General features: G+C 30.5%; 3 protein-coding genes and 1 long non-coding RNA gene across 5 annotated transcripts; 1 reads left to right on the top strand and 3 right to left on the bottom strand.

Annotated features, from left to right (window-relative positions):
- Positions 1-3134: 3134 nt before the first annotated feature.
- On the bottom strand, positions 3135-4838 carry LOC112705571 (uncharacterized). The gene is made up of 2 exons (XM_025756438.3): positions 3941-4838; positions 3135-3826 (listed from the first exon to the last, which is right to left on the bottom strand). Exons 1-2 carry the CDS (start codon positions 4061-4063, stop codon positions 3581-3583), a joined length of 369 nt encoding a protein of 122 aa, XP_025612223.1. The 5' UTR covers positions 4064-4838; the 3' UTR covers positions 3135-3580.
- Positions 4839-6755: 1917 nt separating this feature from the next.
- Positions 6756-7943, top strand: LOC140176960 (uncharacterized). The gene is made up of 2 exons (XR_011868281.1): positions 6756-7078; positions 7279-7943. It is a non-coding gene; the product is annotated as an uncharacterized lncRNA (long non-coding RNA).
- LOC112705558 (protein trichome birefringence-like 10) lies at positions 7402-11083 on the bottom strand. The gene is made up of 3 exons (XM_025756405.3): positions 9985-11083; positions 8744-9292; positions 7402-8522 (listed from the first exon to the last, which is right to left on the bottom strand). The coding sequence occupies exons 1-3, from the start codon at positions 10536-10538 to the stop codon at positions 8174-8176; spliced, it is 1452 nt and encodes a 483-aa protein (XP_025612190.1). The 5' UTR covers positions 10539-11083; the 3' UTR covers positions 7402-8173.
- A 1044-nt stretch (positions 11084-12127) lies between these two features.
- Positions 12128-14290, bottom strand: LOC112705562 (stem-specific protein TSJT1). 2 transcript variants are annotated; one of them, XM_025756419.3, is made up of 3 exons: positions 13998-14290; positions 12712-12973; positions 12128-12538 (listed from the first exon to the last, which is right to left on the bottom strand). In XM_025756419.3, the coding sequence occupies exons 1-3, from the start codon at positions 14198-14200 to the stop codon at positions 12272-12274; spliced, it is 732 nt and encodes a 243-aa protein (XP_025612204.1). In that variant the 5' UTR covers positions 14201-14290; the 3' UTR covers positions 12128-12271. The 2 variants fall into 2 exon arrangements, with proteins under 2 accessions (XP_025612204.1, XP_025612210.1); XM_025756425.3 differs by having other exon boundaries at positions 12712-12952; positions 13998-14288.
- Between the last annotated feature and the right edge of the window lie 4563 nt (positions 14291-18853).

The raw sequence follows: 18853 nt of genomic DNA, 5'->3' as shown, positions 1-18853 counted from the left end.
TTAGTTTATATATTATAGTATTCTGTGAGTACACATTTTTTTTATTTGCTATTTAGTCTCATTTTAATAATAAATACAAATAAAAAATTATTACATGCATATTTATATTTTTTATTTTATTCATCAAATTATGATGCTATCACTATTATTTATCCAATCAATCAACTATAAAATACAAATAGTTTTATTTTTTGGTATAAGACAACAAAGTTGCACAAATAAAAAAAATTATTTAGCTAGAATCTCAAATGCAAATCAGTACCAAAGAACACAATCCCATGTTCCAAACTCTCTGAATCTCCTTTGAATGGTTGATATAAATAAAAGAGAATGAAGTGATTTTTTAAGAAAAAAAATATGCTTTAGTGAACTTTTAGCTAAAAATAAATTATTTTATTATTTATAAATTTTAAAAGAGATGAGAATAAAAAAAATTAGTCTTAGTTTATATAATTTAATACTTTGAGTACTGTATTTTTTTATTTGTAATTTGGTCTCACTTCTAATAATAAATACAAATAAAAACTCAAAGAGTGAGTACTCACAAAGTAGTAAAATAGCAAATCAAAGAGTGAGTACTCACAGAATACTAGAATATATAAACTAAGACTAATTTTCTTTTTTTTAATCTTCATTCCTTCTAAAACTCATGAATGATAAAATAATTTATTTTTAGTGAAAAATTTACTAAAGCATACATTTTTTCTTTAAAAATTACTTATTTTTTATCAATATAAATCATATGATTGTAAAAAATATATACTCGTTTCTTTCTCTTTCAACGTAAACCGCTACTGCTTCCAGCGATTTACACACGTGTTCTAATTCACATAAACCGCTACTGACGCGCAGTAGCGGTTTATGACCAACCCCAAACAAACAGAAACCGCGATAGGCTCTAGCGGTTTCTGTGCTGCTACATTTGAACGTAATCCGTGACTGACAGCAGCAGATTCTGTGTTTATGTAAACCGCTACTGCCAGTAGCGATTTCTATAAATATATGAAACAATGTATTTGCGTCTTCATTTTGGAAACAATGCATTTGTGTAATTTTAAAGGTGTAACAATTTATTTATGTAAATTGTCCTATAATTTAATTCATTTTAAATATATATTTTATATTTTAATATATATTTTATACTGATAATTAATTTTTATAATTAATTTTAATGTGTATTTAACATGATCGAATAAATCAATACTCGAATTATCGAACTATAACTCAACCATTAATTGTTTTATATAATAGCAGTGTAATTGTCTTTACATTTTCTTGAGTCTACATATAAATAGTTTAGTGTATATAATATTATGAAGTTTAGAAAAAAAATATAATTGTGATTGAGAAAATTTATTTTGTACGAAATTGTAAATTAAATTTTAACCAAGACTGTTGTGCTTAGATTAGCTTATAGGCAATTTATTTTCTTTTTTCTTAGCTTTCACTTTTTTTAAAAAAAGAAAAGAAAAAAAAGTCAAGAGAAGAAAACCCCAAAAGGCCAAAACGTCGCTAACTCCAAGTTCTGAACGTTATTCAATTTTTTAATATTATATGGGAACAAATTGAATTAGCAAAAAGGTTTGGGTTAGAAACACAAAGAAAGGAAAACCTGCAGAACAAAGGCATCAAGAAGATGCGGTGGGAAAATAAAAAACAACAGGCTCACCCTAGAATTCACCTATAATATGCTAGTTTGCTAAATATGGATATACAGAGAAACTAAGATTCGATTTGATGACGAAGTCCAACACTAAAAAGCTTTGGAGAGAGTAGGACCCTCGCTTAAAAAATTATGAATTCAAATTACCAAATTAGCCCTAGTGAAAGAACAGAATTGCATGATGCATGTACATGTACGACGAGGACTTGGCGGTTATGGTTAGGTGTTATGATTTATCACGTAAAAACCATTAAGTAACCAATATTAATTATTAGTGAAAACTCAGGTGAAGTCGACTTTACGTAAAGTTGATATCTAAAAATTGTTAGATGAAAATTTAGTCAAATCAATCAAATTATTTAACAGCTATACTAACTTCGCGTGAAATCGATTTTACCTGAGTTTTCACCTTAATTATTTTTTTATACTAAAATTATTGATCTCTTGCAATTTTTCATGACTTATCCCCTAATTGGGACCCTCTCAGAAAATGAAGGTCATGAAACATTTGATCTTAGCTTGTTATAGCACCACTCTCAGGATGAACGAACCGACAAAAAGTAGTATACGTACGATGCCCGTTAGTCATAGGAAAAGAAAATATCTCTAGCTACAACATTATTAATGCACAAAATCAAATAAATATTTAGTTAAATTTATTGAAGAATTTTCCTTTAAAAAAAATTCATATTTCTGTTGATAAGATATTAATAAATGAGTGGTGGGGGTGGCTTATCTACTTGGTTCATCACTGGATAACGGTTGGTACTGCCCTACTAGTATGTTTTTCTTTTTAATGAGATAGGGAATCACAAAGCCAGAATATTCAATACGACGCTATTTGTTAACGGCATTACAAATGTTACTTTCTCATCAGTTGGCGTTGCTCGAATAATAATAATTCAGTATTAGAAAAAAAAAATTGAGACGGTTGGATGAGTTATGTGAAAAGAATAATAGTTATGAATCTTCACAAATTTATTATAAGGTAATAAAATAGAAAAGATAGGTATCATGATGAGATTCCGTGCCAATCATGTGGTCCAATGTATAATATCAGGGTATCCTCAATTATGCAACAAATCTTGCTTTCGAGGTTACAGCGGCCCAAAGAATAATAATTGATTGATAATGTCATTATTAAAGGCAAATGGCCTAATCCCAAAGCTTACGGATACAATCATATTCACCGCTTTATTTTGCCAACAATGCTGATAGAATCATCATCTGAATAACAAACGCCGACTAGGAACTTATCATACTATTAGAGGAATAATTGTTGTTGTTTATTATTGATTAAGATTCCCAACTTAACAATCCTAAAAACACTTGAATTTATAGCAAAGTGTTCAATAAAAAATGTTCCAAAGAAATGGCTACGTAGCCAAAACTGCCAATATCTGCAAGTTGATTTGTTCATGTGTATGAAGTAAAAGGGGAAAAGAAAAAGATGGAAAACTAATAAAATATCTTGCATCAATAATGTGTGATACTGTGATTTGATATCATACATATCTTTTGATTGCCATCTTATACATAACAGTAACACACATGCACTGTACAAAATTAAGTGGACAGATATTATTAGAAACAAGGATAATGTTATGAGACCAGATAAGGTCATAAGGAATATCCACCGCTTGTCCTTGTCCACATGGTGAAAGGGTCACAATACTTTTTAGTATACCTTCTTATAATAGACTATAGCTAATAGTAAGTATACATGACATTCCTATGTACAATAATTGACCATACAATTATTATTATTATTATTATTATTACCTGCTAAAGACTAAAGAATTAGACCCTTAAATGATTGAAATTGGCGGCAACGTAACTAATAATAATCAGTAGAACTTCCTTTTCCATAATCATGCAGTTTTGCAGAAGGATTATTGGTGACATCAACCTCAAGCCTCAGCCATTTCTCGGTTTCAAAGAATTGGCCATAGGAACCTGGTGAGAAACCACTCTTGTATTATTATTGTTATTATTATCTTGAGACTGCTTTTGATTTTTGGAACCAGATCTTCCTTTCCTATACTTCCTTCTTGGCTGTGTGGACTGTGGAATAAACACGCCTGTCCCTTTGCTTTGTATTCTCATAGCTTGTTCATAGAACAGAGCAGGATGTGGAGGAGCATGAATTGCTCCAGAGAAAGACTGAAAAAGAAGTAGTTACAAGCTAACATGTTAGAAACAAATAATAATTGTATAACCTCTTTTCAATATGACATATTTCGTGGTAATTAAAAAGGCTTTGAATTGAAAGTAAACCTGAAGAGAGTCTGCAGGACAAGAAACAAGAGGGTCTTCATCTTCATCCATGATTAAGAGAGAGATTTGCCTGTTCAAGTCTGCAAAGAACAGATCATCATCCAGTTCAACAGCAACCTCCATGTATCTTGTGTGTGATATAAATCTCTGAGTTAGTAATAGTTTGGTATATGGAACCTGTGTTGGGAAGAGTTTGTATCTGGTTCCAACTTTGTTGTTGTCCCACAACTCACGAGATATGAAGGGTTTTATATAGGGTGGGAAATTAAATTAAAAAGGGGTAAGCATGGGAGAGTTGAAATGTTTATGATGGGCATGTGAGTTGGTGGGGCCATAATCACAGTTGGCCAATCTGTCCAAAGAGAATCATGTTAGTGTGTTTGTGTTGGTATGGTGGATGATATTATCCATAGTTGAGGAACAACCCATGTCCAGATATCTAATCCAAGATTGGTTTAATCCTTATTCTTTTAGCTTACTTGGTTGTGGTTTGTGGATAGTACCCTCTTTATCTATCTCTCCAAAGACAGCAAGTTATGGTTCATGGTATTCATAGTGCGGCAGAGTTACTTGTTATTTGTCCCAAAGGGTCCTTATCTATCCTGTTTTGTATCTTGTAGCGGTTGCTCATGGTTAAGATTCAACCAGCATGACAAATCTTGTATGTTACGGTCGCTGGATCTTCATGTTGAATCATTTAACATTGAACAACTTGCTGTGGGTCCCAACTAACAAATAGTGTATCAAAAGTATATTGGGACCTTTTTGGAGGGACACTTCAATACATTAATCTTTGATTGCTACTGTACACACAACTTGCTAACCCTGACTGTGTTACTCGTCAACAAAAGTGTTTGTATCTCAGCAATAAAAATGTTGCCTCTTCATCATTTTCTATTTGTTTGTGACCATTTCTTGCATGTATAATGTCTACCTAAGTTATCCTTTTATTCTTATAAGGACATATATATCATATATGCAATAATTTTACTAATGCAACTATAATTTTCAACAAAAGGAAAGTATAAGGACATATATATAATACATGCAATAATTTTACAATAATTTTACTAATGCAACTATAATTTTCAACAAAAGGAAAGTCTTGGAACCACCGTAGTTGAGTTTTCTCCGCATGATCTCAAAGTCACGAGTTTAAAATAAGAAACCAGTCACTGATTTGTACACTAAATTGTCCTACTTTAACTATATACTTCGGCACTCGAGTAAATAACTATTTTGTCACTTGAAAGATTTTAATTTTGACAAAATAAAGTTTTATAATTGTTTTTGACAAAATAACTTAATCATTCCAAATAATCGGTTGATGATTAGACCAATTGGTCAACTGAAGAAGATATTTGAGAGTTTTTTGGTCAAAAAGAAATGTATAAATTTGTTTAGACAAGATGGAAATCTTTTAGATACCAAAATGGCTATTTATTCTCCACACTCCCATTATCGGCATGATTTTATGGAGAAGTAACTCTCTCGATAGGTAATTAGTTAATATATCCGAAACGATTATGTAAGCGTGTGATTTGTATTTTGTAGTGAAAGCAGTGTAAAATCATTCCTTGGATAGGGATGAGAAAATAATAGTGAGTAAATGGGTGGTAGCAGAATGTTCAAAGGTATCAATCATGAAAGGGGAGCAAACGATAGTCACATGTGCGCACTTGCCTAGAACAAAATGAATTGACAATCCATCCCAATCTTATCAAGATATTCATATTCAAAAAAAACGACAGCAATTCATTTAGAGATGAAAGACGGTATTGAGAAGCACTTAATCAACTCCAGATATCCATACTCTAACATGAGTGCATGTGATGCCATAGCTCAACTCTAAAGTTTCACATGGCAGTAACTGTTAGCCTTGCGGCCTTGACTCAGTCAACACGGCATGATATGATATCATATACCTCATAGGCTCATACCAAATTACTAAATACTAATAATGCTTGCAATTGCAAAGCCTAGAAAATTTCAAGCACCAAATCATTGTACTACTATTGTACATATGTCTATAACCCCATCAATTCCCTAGAAAACGACACCTTATATTTTTCTCAGATAAGAAAATTTATGGTCCTTTGTACATGTTGTGATAGAGTGATATCTTTCAATACAGGGGAAGGGAAAGCGTGCATGCAGATTCTTTCCTAGTACATCATAACCAAAACTACAAGTGTTATAACAAACAGGGCAAACTATTCCGTAAAGCTCTCCTTAACAACTCCATCAATGGAACTGTCACAAAAACATTTAAAATCTGCTTAAATTAAGAAGTGACATATGAATATCATATTTTTAATATTTTTAAAGTAAGAATCTTTCTTTTATTTGCTTGAATTTTTTGTATAAATATTTTTTTATGAAAAATGTTTGAAAATTAGTAAAATTTATTATTTTTTACTATCATTTTTATCTATCAATCTAATTTTTTTGGTCTAATAATTCAATTATATATTTTTATCTCATATTTTTAAATATTAATAATTAATTAATAACCAAAAATAATAAATTTTACTGACCAAATAATATTATTTTATTTGTCTTTATGTTATTTTTTGTTAGTTCAACAAAATTTAATATTATGTCATAATACATCTTTTAGACGAGAAAAAATATGTCAACACTATATTTCTATCATGTTTCAACACAAATTTACTAACGGAATAAGCCACGAACCATAAATCATTAAATCCCCACCTAATGACCTAAAAACAATAATTAGAATAAATCCTATAATGGTCTCTAAAATTCACGCAATTATCCGATTTATAGTGGTCTTTCAGATACAATTCTAGACATGATAGTAGTTCCTGTTATCGTTTTAGGTGATGAGTCAGCAGTCACCAAAACGTTGTCGGTTTAGTTTAACACCCACTTTGGCAAGAATGACGCTATTCAAGTCAAATTAAGCATGTAAAAAACGGGATTAATCAAACACCCTCACTTCACTCGTCTTCTCCACTTCCACCCTCCCTTTTCTTCTTTTTCTTTTTCCTCCTCTGTTTATCAATGGCATTGCCGTAAAGTTCTGTTGATAGGGTTAAAATTCTTGCGTCAGAAAGACATCTGAACCAGATCTCACTTCGTCGTTTGTCTCTCCTCCTCCATCATAAGCAAGAGGTTCTTTTTAGTGAAAATTTCTTTTTATTCTTTTTTTGCAATGCTTGATGGTTCTTCATTATGTTTGTGTTGTGAGTGTAGTTGATAGTGTTTGCATTTTTTTTTTTGGTCAATGTGGTTCTAGGGTTTGATTAAGTTGGGATTTTATGAGGATGCTCTGTTTAATTAGTTTACATTTTGATGGTTCTGCATTCTCGCAGTGTAGCCATTGGATCCGATGGAACTCCTCATGTTAGTGCTACCATCTCCTATCATGGTTTCTGAATATCAACATTAATCATCGATGAAGTAAAAAGAGATGATATAAAAAAGAAGAAGAAAAATGAAGAGATAAAATGCACAACATAAGCGCTATATTAGGGATTAGGGTTATATACTGAACCCGGAACCAAATTGAAAATAAATTGGAATTAAGTCATGTCACCGAATAGGAACTACTATGGTGTTCAGAGCTGTATCTCTGGGAGAAAAAAATTAGGATATCGAAGAGTGACCATTATAGAGATTTACTCCAGTAATCATTATTCCTGTAGAAACTGGGGGAGTGGGAGTAGGGGTGTACCTGACCTTGCGGCCCGATGGGCCAGTGCCAGCCCGATGCCGCTGGTTCCCTGTGATGAACACGTGGCACTTCTTGATTGGGATCTTGACGGGGTGGGGCGCCAGCGGAGGAAACATTAACACGAGGAGAAAGTAGGGTTCTGCTATCGATTATGGTGGCGAGACCGCGATAGTTCTTGATTGGCACTCACTGATGTCAATAGAATAGAGGTGCTGTGATTGTTGAAGATTCTTGCACGTGTATATATTGTACGGTTGCTAACTCTTAAGTCTTAACCAAGTCATTATTAAGTTAACAGGAAAACCCGATTGTTTCTAATAGTATCGGCACAGTAGATTAAAAACAAGCTAATGACGTGAATTTTGTGAAATTGAGACGCATTCAAGAATTTTGGTAATTATACTTTGTCATGTGCTTTCCCCCATCTAATCTACTGATTTATGTGCTGCAAGTAAGCTTGTATCCAAAAACAAAAATTGGGCTTCTTCTGAAGACCAATAATTCCCTGTAATGAGCTAAGAGGATTTGTTGTGTTATATGTTCCATCTATGAGAAGCTTGAGATTTTAGTATGAGAGCATAGAGGAGCTCATTCCATGTATCAGGCACACCGGGGAGACACCAGTGGCTGCAATCTTGCCGATGATGAGGCACAGGACCCACAACTGGACCCAGATAATATATTGATGAATGCCCATCTTTTCTCTGACCAGTCATGTGTGTCACATTCAACACACTCAACTTCACACTATTTCTGTTTGCTGATGATAACACAGAATTTGCTATCTTGAACTTGGACCAGTTATCATTAGGCACCAATGACGACCCAATCTCTGGTAGTGTCTCCAAATTACACTTTCCACCGTTTCTCCAATCCCCGCCTCTGTCCAAAACACATCACACCAATTCAGTTTCTAAAGAACACAACGTTAAAATTGCAGATGGTTGAAACTCACATACAATTATCTTCCTGTGAAGTTAATATTTAAGAATTGTTAGATGATTTGACATGTCTGACTAAATTATCATCTAACAGTTCTCAACTATAAATTTCACGTGAAAGCAACTGCATCTTAGTGTTTTGTTTCAAGTGCCAAAACAAACCTGAAATGCACTGGGGCTAAAGTACGAAAGAAAACTTGTGTCTTGCTGGTATTAACTGTATCTTGTATCCAATTCAACAGTGTCTCAATGGACCTCTTATATGCATCTTGTACCTGCATTTCCATCTTAACTTGCATGCCTTGTTGGAAATAACATCCTCCTCTTATGGTCTTCTCGTAATTCCACCAGTGCCCTGTGTTAAGAACAAGGATATCGGCATTGTTCCACTTCAAAGAGTTCCAATCCATTTTATCCACTTTCAGTGTTGTCCTAATCTTGGCAGCAGCTCCGGCGGGAGGCCGGCCCTGCAATACCAGAAATGGTGATCTATAGTATTCCACCGTGCAGTTATAATCCCTGAATTTGAACACCAAGAATCCCTTGTGCTTTGTGATTGGGCTGCCATTCACTTCGTAGATTGATTCCTTGTTTTGCACTCCAGAAGAGAGCATGCATAAGAGTGACTCCCATTGGTTTCTCCCAATTGAATCACCAGCAAACACTAATCGTTTGTTTCGCAGTTTCTCCAACATCATTGTTGCATTGAATCTGTTTTTCATTAGCAATGCATTAACCAAAGTTTATTTCACTTAATTTTGCATATAGTTCGGACTTCAGAGACAACAACAATATTACTAATCAAGTGAGTGCATAGCCACTGATCTGATCCATGATTAACTGACATAATCACACACATAACTATGAGGCCATTGTGTATAGCAGAAATTACTGAAATTCACCAAGATCACATTTCCATTAAAAACAATAAACAAATACATTTATTAAGAACAAGACAAAAGGGTTTGCATCATTTTCCAAAAGGAGGAAAAGACAAAAGTATCACAAATAACGCGGAAAAGGCAAAAGAAAACGACAAATATTTAGGAGTAAAACAGGATGACCCTTAATTATATTCTTCCACCGTTAGTTAATTGCGCAAGAGATATTTAACTTTATTGGAGTCCTGCTTACTTCTTACTAATAAGTAATAAGTAATAACGTAGAGCCATCCAAAAGAGACTTTGAGATTATGCTGTGAAAGTTGTCATTTTCACGGGTTTGAACCCAGAAGCTTAATGTTGCATAAAATTAAAGTCACTGTAGACAACGGCTAGCAATTGCAACCCAACCGTTCTGTCGCTGTCATCAAATTTCTGACAATTTCTCCTTTTTCTTCTTTTTCTAAATATCATAATTCATTCCAAATTTGAAAACAATCAACAAAAATCATGAGAGGCTACCTGGGCAAGTTGCAACCTTTAGGTTGCCATCTCCACTTGGTGTAAAACAAGTCCCGCCGTCCATTCTCAGAACATCGGAATCCTTTATCGAGAAAGCTGCAATCTTTAGAATGATATAGAGGGTAGCTCTCATCCCAAACCCAGTTCCCATCAAACAAATCGCAGCCACCACCATTTTCTTGAAGGAATTCAACTCTGCCTTCCCCAGAAACAGAGCCTTTCATCTGCAACCAATTGAACCTCTTGGGCTTATCCATGGGATTGGGACCAAATCTAGCAGCAAAATCTCTGTTATCCAAAAAGAAGAAGCAGCAAATGACAAAGGCAGTGACAAGAACGAAACCAATAGCACCCAGAGAGGATTCAAACAACCTAAAGCGCTTAACCCTCCTAAAAGCTTCATGAAATTCTTGCTGTGCATGCGATGGGCTCCAAGGAGAAGACATCACAGTTTTGAGAATGCGGGTATTGCGGTAACGGTAGCAGTGACGAGTGATGTGTGATAATGAGACAAAAATGAAAAACGGAAACTTGTAAGAGGAGAAGTGTGTCATGCAAGTAAGAGAAGGCCTTTATGCCCCCACCACAACTCAACAGTTAACAGAAGAAGAATGCTTTGCTTGGTAGGTCAGTTATGTAAATGTAATGAATGAAATGAATAGGCCAAAAGAAAGATACATATGGGTGTTGAAGAAGCAAAGGAGAGTTCCACTGCCTTGCAATTATTTCCTACACGAACTCAGACCGGTGGACTTGAAGTAACACAGGATTTTGTGAACGTGGGGTTGAATCCAACTACTCAAATGTGATAAAAACGTGGGGGTAAGGGTGAAAGGGCAAAGAACAACTGCAGAGGACACGTGTCGGTGCTACAATGCATGCGAGTCAGGGAATTGGGCTTCTGATTGGACCGTGTATACACGCGCAAACTCTGTACAACGTTGTTGGCTTTAAGTATTAACCGTTAAATAAAAAACTACAGGACCGACACGGTATTCTCATTCTCATATGGAGGGTAATTTTTTCGGAATGAGAGGTAAATATTTAATTATTATCGAACTTATAATTTGTATTACATAAATTTTATTTCATTTTTTTGTATAAATGAAGTGGTGAGAGTCAATGTTGATCAGTGTTAAGTGTTGACCGGTTGAAGCATTTGAGAGTCACAAATATGCTGTATTTATTTGTAGACGAGGGAGTAGCTTAGGCAGGAAAGGTACTATAAGCAGAGGTGATTAAGTGAAGGTTCTAGGATGATGCATTTGTCAATTAGTAAAAGTGAACTTAAAGTTGGAAGAGGATGTCACGTGAGGCGAGGATGAATTGTAAATGAAGGAAGCAAGAGATTAGGACTCACATGTGGATTGTCTCCTGCAGATCAATTCATGTTATCTGTTTGAAGGACTTGCCACTTCCATGGTTCCACGAACCATCTCCTCCCAATTTAAAATTAACAGTATTACTACAAAATAATCACAACCGGATCCATGCTATTCACCATTCACTGCAGCGGAGCAGTTATAATTATTGAATAATGGATGAAGGAATCTTAATTCGTACCAAGCACCAACTACAAAGCAATTTACTCACAATGCTGCATTCATGCATTCTTTTTTTTTGGGGGGCGAAAACCATACAATTACAATTACCTGTATTTTTTATGTTGGATTCTTCTTACAAAAATTTCAGATGCTGATGGGCCTAATGGGCCTTGGAGTAATTTACTACCCATGTGAATTTTATTTGAAAATCTACCATTAGTCAATAAATTACTACATCCACAATAGTTAAAGATGAGTTAGCTAACCCACTACTAACTCAAGTTAGTTCAATTTTATTATTATTAGCAAGATGTTAGTTACTTAATTTTTAATCAATTTTATTCTTCTCTGCAGTTTTGAAAGACATTTGTCCTGCCGGTTAATGGTGTTTGAAACCTATAGACATCTTGCAAGAGCAACTAATTTGGCGTGATCTTTCTTGAATCATTTCCTTCCCTTCTTATTCGGGTTTTCTCTTTTCATGCCTTTATTTCACCATTCTCAGTGTATGCTGTATTGGAATTTCTTTTTTTTTTTTGTGACTGCTGTATTGGAATTTAGGAAATCTAACAAAGAATAACAAATTAACAACAGAGAGATTATATAAAACAAAAACCAGCCTTATTAGATTGGAAAGAGCATAACTGTATGTACATGTAGATAGAAGAAGAGTAAGTTCTCTATCTTATGAACATGGTTACACCCTTAATACTTCAATTTACATGGGCTTTGCAAGTGATACGCTACTGTGTTGCTGCCACAACTGCTGGGCCCTCCACCTTGAAAGTAGCACCCCAGATGTCGTCTTCATTAGCAAGGACAGCAGTGATCTTATTGTTTGGGTTCTCATAAGACCTCAAACCCCCAACAGCTGTGGAGTAGAAACATCCTTGAGGAAAAGAAGCAAGAGACTTGCCACAAGCACGTTTAAGCAAATCTGCATCATCAGCAAATGCTACATAGCCATCAGCAGTTATTCCCCAATATAGAGGTGCCTTGCCATCTTGATCCTGTCAAAGTCAAACAAACGCTAGTGATGAGTCGTGAGGAACTATTACCAAATAATAAATTTGATATTCTTTTTATGTGCTCCTTATGTATTTCTACTATAATTAATTATAATAATTGAATCAACATTTACTATTAATGAAAAATTATCTAAGTAACACTAACGGTTGCTTACAGAGGCCACAAAGAGCGTAGAAGTGGATTTGTCAAAAAGAATGAAAGCGAATGCGCCACTGAGATGGGAAACCACGTGATTGGGAGGGTAGGGTGCTCTGTCACGCAAAGCTTTGTAAGCTTCAATCACCAGAACCACTTCATTTGCAGATTTGGCCAGTCCGTACTGTTGCCTCAAGCTCCCCAGATTCTCAAGCACTCCCGAAAACACGCAGAATATCTCATCTTTCACGGCGAACGATCTGCCATTTTTTATGTGTAAACTTCTCATTCAATGTCAAAAACAGATTATTCTTTTAATTATTAAATCAATAAATAATAAATTAAACTGGAGGGGAGGGGAATTAATTTCTTAATAAATAAATAAACTATAACCTTGATTTTTAATCTTTTTACAGTATCTCTCAATCTCTCTATCCGACAGATAAGAAATAATCCGCTGCAATCCTGAGCGTGAATTCAGTTATACTTAGAATACAAGGAATATGCGTGGCCTAGTTTATGGGAATCATCGACGACTCCAAAATGGAAAATTACATAAAAAGAATCGTACTTCTCCCTACTCTACCAACCTCTAATTAGATCAAGCGTCTAGCTTTATCTCTTCCAACCGGACTTATAATAAAACTATATTTTTACAATCTCAAAAAATCAAATACAGAACTCTTTTATTAAAATATTAGATATTTATTATTTTTATTATATATCATATTATATACTTAATATATATATATATATATATATATATATATATATATATATATATCGCTAAGATCAGAATACTTAAGCTTGATTTAATAAAAAAAAATTTAAAAAAAATTGGAACATTTATATTTAATAAATTAAATTAAAAATAATTTTTAATAAATACAAATAATAATAAATATATTTAATAAAAAAAATTTTAAAACTTAAAAATATTATAATAAATACTAATATAATAATCAAATTTAAATATTAATTAATATTTAAGATTATATTAAAATTTTTAATTTTAATAAATACTAAATCATTTTTAAAAATTTCTATCTTAAATGCTTTTAAAACACTATTTTGTTTTCACCTCTTTAACTTTATCAACCCAAGCCTTAAAAATTTCCAAATAGAAAACAAAGATGCCAACGATAGAGTAATTCTAACTTGAATTATTGATGAACATGTTGAATTATGTATGATGTATGAGCATACTATAAATATAAAGTGGGGATCGGAGGAAAGGAGAGGGTAGTTGTGGAAATTCAGAAAGTAATATGGTGGCATAATAAGAGGAGAAGCATGCAGACAAACCTTGGTCTCCATGGCGACTCTTTGTGGTGGCTATAAGCCAGCTGAACATCATCACCCACCTCCACCGACACCGCCGATCCGTTACTCTCTACGAACCGCTTCACTAGCGTCTCCGCCGTGCTCTTTGGCGACGGAGTTCGGCTTCCCGCCGCTACCAACTCTTCCGGCGCCGACACGATGGAGCTGCTGAACACACCCAACATCTCTTAATTCCTAAATTCAATCTATATATCTATCTCCCCACAAATCACAATTTCAAATGAAGTAATAATAGAATGGAATGGAACCAATTGAGAGTGTGGCTTTCTTTATATAGACCGGTGGAGGGGACCAACCCATTTTCACTGTCTTAATTTAATTATTTATTCCATTTAGTTAAAAATGTTTTAAGACTGTTTGTTTCATAAGAGAATTGAAGTAAAAGTTTTTAGCTTTTTTAATATATTTAATTTATTAATTTTTATTCATTTTATTTACTAATTTATTTGTACTAATTATTTAAGCACTTGATTATTACGAAGAATAAATTGAGAAATTAAGAATCAATTTTTTATATTTTTATTCTTAAATAAAATCCACAAACAATCCTGAAAACAAAAACTAAATTTATATTTGTTTTTGTAAGGGGATGATTGGAACATGTGGCGCAAGGAACCCACATAAGGCCATGATTTTTTTGTCACTGGAGCCAGACATCGTAGTGAAATACTGGCATACTGCAATGGACCCCAGTCCACACTAACTTTTATAAAGTTTACTCTGCTTACTTACTCAAAATTATTGTCTGTTTTGTCCAAAAACAACTTATTGTCTGTTTTATTTTAATTCATTAAAAATAAAATACATTAATTTTTTAACAAAAGTAAAAAATAAAAGAGGAACGAATTATCAGCAACGACGGAGGATCTGATGCGGAAGTATCTAGAATTTCCTGGAGCCTCCATTTACTTAAGAGGTTTTGTTACTAAAAGATAGAATAAACGCCAAAATTAATTGTCAAAAGAATTTTAAATTAGATATTTTAATCTTCGACAAATTTATTATTTTAGAAGTTTTGAAAATTTATTTCTCGTCAGTCAAATTAATTATTTTATTGCATTCAATTAAATTTTTAATATATTTTTTAGATAAATAAATTTTTAATAAATTTTATTATAAAATAATTAAATTTTAAAAAAAATTAATATAAAATAAATTAGCTTTCTTAAAAACGACGATAAAATAACTAATATGTTCAATGAGAGTAAAGGCTCGTTTGAAAAATTTTAAAAATAATTTTTTTTAGTTTAGTTATGATTTATGAAAAGTAGTAGTATTAATATTTGGTATAATTTTTAAAATTAAATTGCAATTTTTTAAAAAGTTATTTAGGAGTTTATAGAGAAGTTAAAAAAAATGACTTCTTTCATAATACTACTACTTTTCATCACATTTCTATAAAATAAACACTTTTAGAATTAAAATTCTAAATACAAAATAACTTATATAAACTACTTTTATTATAGTCATTTTTTGTTTAAACTATTTTGTCAAAAAGAACTTAATTAAGTTGATTATCTAAATTGGATCTAATTCTTAAAGACTTCTAAAGTACAAAATTTATTGGAATCAAAGTGTCTTATCTAAAATTTTTGAGGACTAATTTAAATATTTAATCTAAAAAATAAAATTTTAAAAGTTATAATTATTGTTATTTTTAATTTAATTTAACAAACATAAATATAAGAACAAATATAAATATTTATTAATATACAATGCTATATTAATTTTTTAAATTTTAATAAATATAAGTTAATTTTAAAAAAATACTTCTTTAAATATATTAAAAAAATTATAATTTTTAAGAATTACAAATATAAATATATGACTTTTTAATTTATTAAATATAAGATGAGGTTCTTCTCTAAAAAAATTACCAATTAAGTTAAGTCGCACTGTTTCTTATTTTATGTAGAGAGGTGTTCGCGATGTGTGATGTGTTTTAAATCAGTTTTGAGTCAAATTCATCATTCGATTCAGAACATTAATTTTATTTGTAATACAGTTTAGATTAGATTTTTTCTAGATGTTTTGATTCGATCTAATCAATTTCAATTGATTTGAATTCAATTGGAATTATAATTTTATAAATAAAAATAAATATATATATATATACATATCAAGTCTCAACATTAAATTTTAAATAATTAACAATGACACAATAAATCTCAAGAGTATATTAAAAAATTAACAATAATATAATAATAGAAATAAAATTATTAGTTGGTTAAAATAAATAAATAAATAAATTTCTTTTTAAATTTATAAAATAATCACTAAATAATGATATATGAATAAGATAAAATTATTAATAAATTAAATATATTATAAATAAAATTTTAAATATAATAATAAAATAATAATAATATTATTATATCATATTATATGGTTTAGATTAGATGGAATCCGTTTTAAAAAAGAGATCCAAAATTCAATCCAATATAGATATGATTTATCAAAAATAAAATTCAATCAAGTCTAAATTCTAAATTAATACAATTTTAATCAATTTTTTTTATAACGATTTAAAGTTAAAAATCCCTAGTTTGCACCAAAATAATCATGCACACCAGGTAGAAGTTAGAACAATTATTACTGTTTTATTTTTTTTTTACTTTAAATTAAAAAAAATTATTCAATAAATAAAAAAATAAAAAATATTTTAAAAAAATTAAAAATTTTTAAAAATTAAATTTTTTTTACTCTATAAAAAAATAATTTATTTTAAAAAATAAACAATTAATATCCAAAATTTTTATTTTTTTAATTTATTTTTTTGTTATTGTCTCTGTCTACTATTCAACGAAACCATAACCAAAGAAACAGGTTTGGCGGAATCAGCGAAAAAAGAAGAAAACTTGTTGAGAAGGCAACGTCTAATTTTTTATGAGCAATGCTAGGGACCAGCAATTTTTGTGTTTTGTAATCATCAACTGGTTATCAATATAGTTTTTAATGGTGTGAGATTACATCGAATGGTGGAAGATCACTCACTTTTCTTTTAATGGTTAAATATTAGCCACAAAATACAAAAATTACTGGTCCCCTTATAATAGATTTCATTTAACAAATATATACCCTACAAGAAAATTAAAATCAATCATTTTAGATGGCCTACTCCCACGACCACGATGATTTCTAACAAAGATGGAGTGTGTGTTTAAACTTTAAAGAATTGATTTTATGTACAATTAATAATTAGATGCAAGTTACATTTGACAGATATCTTAATCAACTCTATACATATATAGTGATTTTATTTAGAAAAATAAAACAAAGTTCAATAATATCTACTAAACAATCAATTAAAAAATATAGAATAAATTAATTTTTTTAATTTATTTATACTCCAAATAATACTATTTATTTACAAATAAAAAATAAATTAATTTTAAAAATTTAAATTTTTTTAATTTTTTATTATTAAATATTTTTTCATTTCTTTATTTTTCTACTTCTTAGTAAAAAAATATTTTTTTTGTTTCAAAATTTAAAAATAAAAAGTTTTTATCTTTTTTTTGTCTTCCAAATATTACTGAATTTTATTTTGTTTTTTATTTTAAATAAAAAATTAAATTTTTAAATTAAAAAATTCAAAAAAAAATGTCTTTTAAAATCTTAAATTTTTTCGAGAATATTTTTTTATTTTTTATTTTCTGAATAATGCTATTTTTTCACAAATATAAAATAAATTAATTTTAAAAATTTAAATTTTTAAAAAAATTTTATTATTAGATATTTTTAAATTTATTTATTTTTCTATTTCTTGGTTAAAAAATATTTTTTGTTTCAAAATTTAAAAATAAAAATATTTTAAAATTAATTTATTTTAATTTATTCAAAATTTTAAATTTTTAAATTAATTTATTCTTATTTTTTGAAGAAGTGAAGCAAAAAAAAGTCAACTGTCCCACTATATATCATTATTCGGTGGATAAAAAATAAAAAATTAAAAATTCTACAAAATTAAATTTTTATTTTTGATTTTTTTACTTTTATATGATTAATTTTTTATTTAAAATAGAAAAATAAAATTAAGTCTAACAATATCTAATATTTTTTGAAAAATAAAGTCTAAAATAATTTTTGAAATTTTTTTTATTTTATTAATATTTGACTAATAAAGTAAAATTAAAGTATTAGTCTAAAATATTGACTCCTATTGATAAAAAATATTAATCTAAAAATGAGATTCAACTTTACATAAATGTCCTAAATGAAAAGCAGTATAAAAATCTTAAATTTTTAATAGTATAAAAATAAAATATTTGTCTAAAATATTGATTTGTGTTGATAAAAAAGATATTGACTCATAATATTTTTAATTTTAATACATTGGTTAAATTAAAAATATTTTAAACAGATAACTAATTTGTATTGCACATAAAAAATTAATGTTAAAATTATCTAAATGGATAAAATCTTCATTCAAAAAAAATTAAGACAAACAAAATTGTTAGAATATCTTCCAGGATTGTCATTTATTATTTTTTATCTGATATTCTAAACCAAGTTGCAAGTAGGATTAGTGAATTTCTGTTTGAGGCGGACGAACGAGATCAACACGCCACCAGCGTGCTGCCTAAGATGGTAACACGTGTACGGACGCTAGCAGCACACATCTTGCGTGCTATTCGGATGATCGACATGTGGCGATACGATGGTGTTACTGCATGAACTCATTTCCTTCATATCTAAAATAATTTCTAAAAATTTTATTATTTTCATTAATATTTGACTAATAAAGTAAAATTAAAGTATTAGTCTAAAATATTGATTCCTATTGATAAAAGATATTAGTCTAAAAATGAGATTCA

The sequence above is a fragment of the Arachis hypogaea genome, chromosome 1 (assembly GCF_003086295.3).
Source record: "Arachis hypogaea cultivar Tifrunner chromosome 1, arahy.Tifrunner.gnm2.J5K5, whole genome shotgun sequence".
NCBI classification, from domain to species: domain Eukaryota; kingdom Viridiplantae; phylum Streptophyta; class Magnoliopsida; order Fabales; family Fabaceae; genus Arachis; species Arachis hypogaea.
Note: the sequence above shows the minus strand (reverse complement) of the source record. Positions and strands in the feature narration are given on the sequence as shown.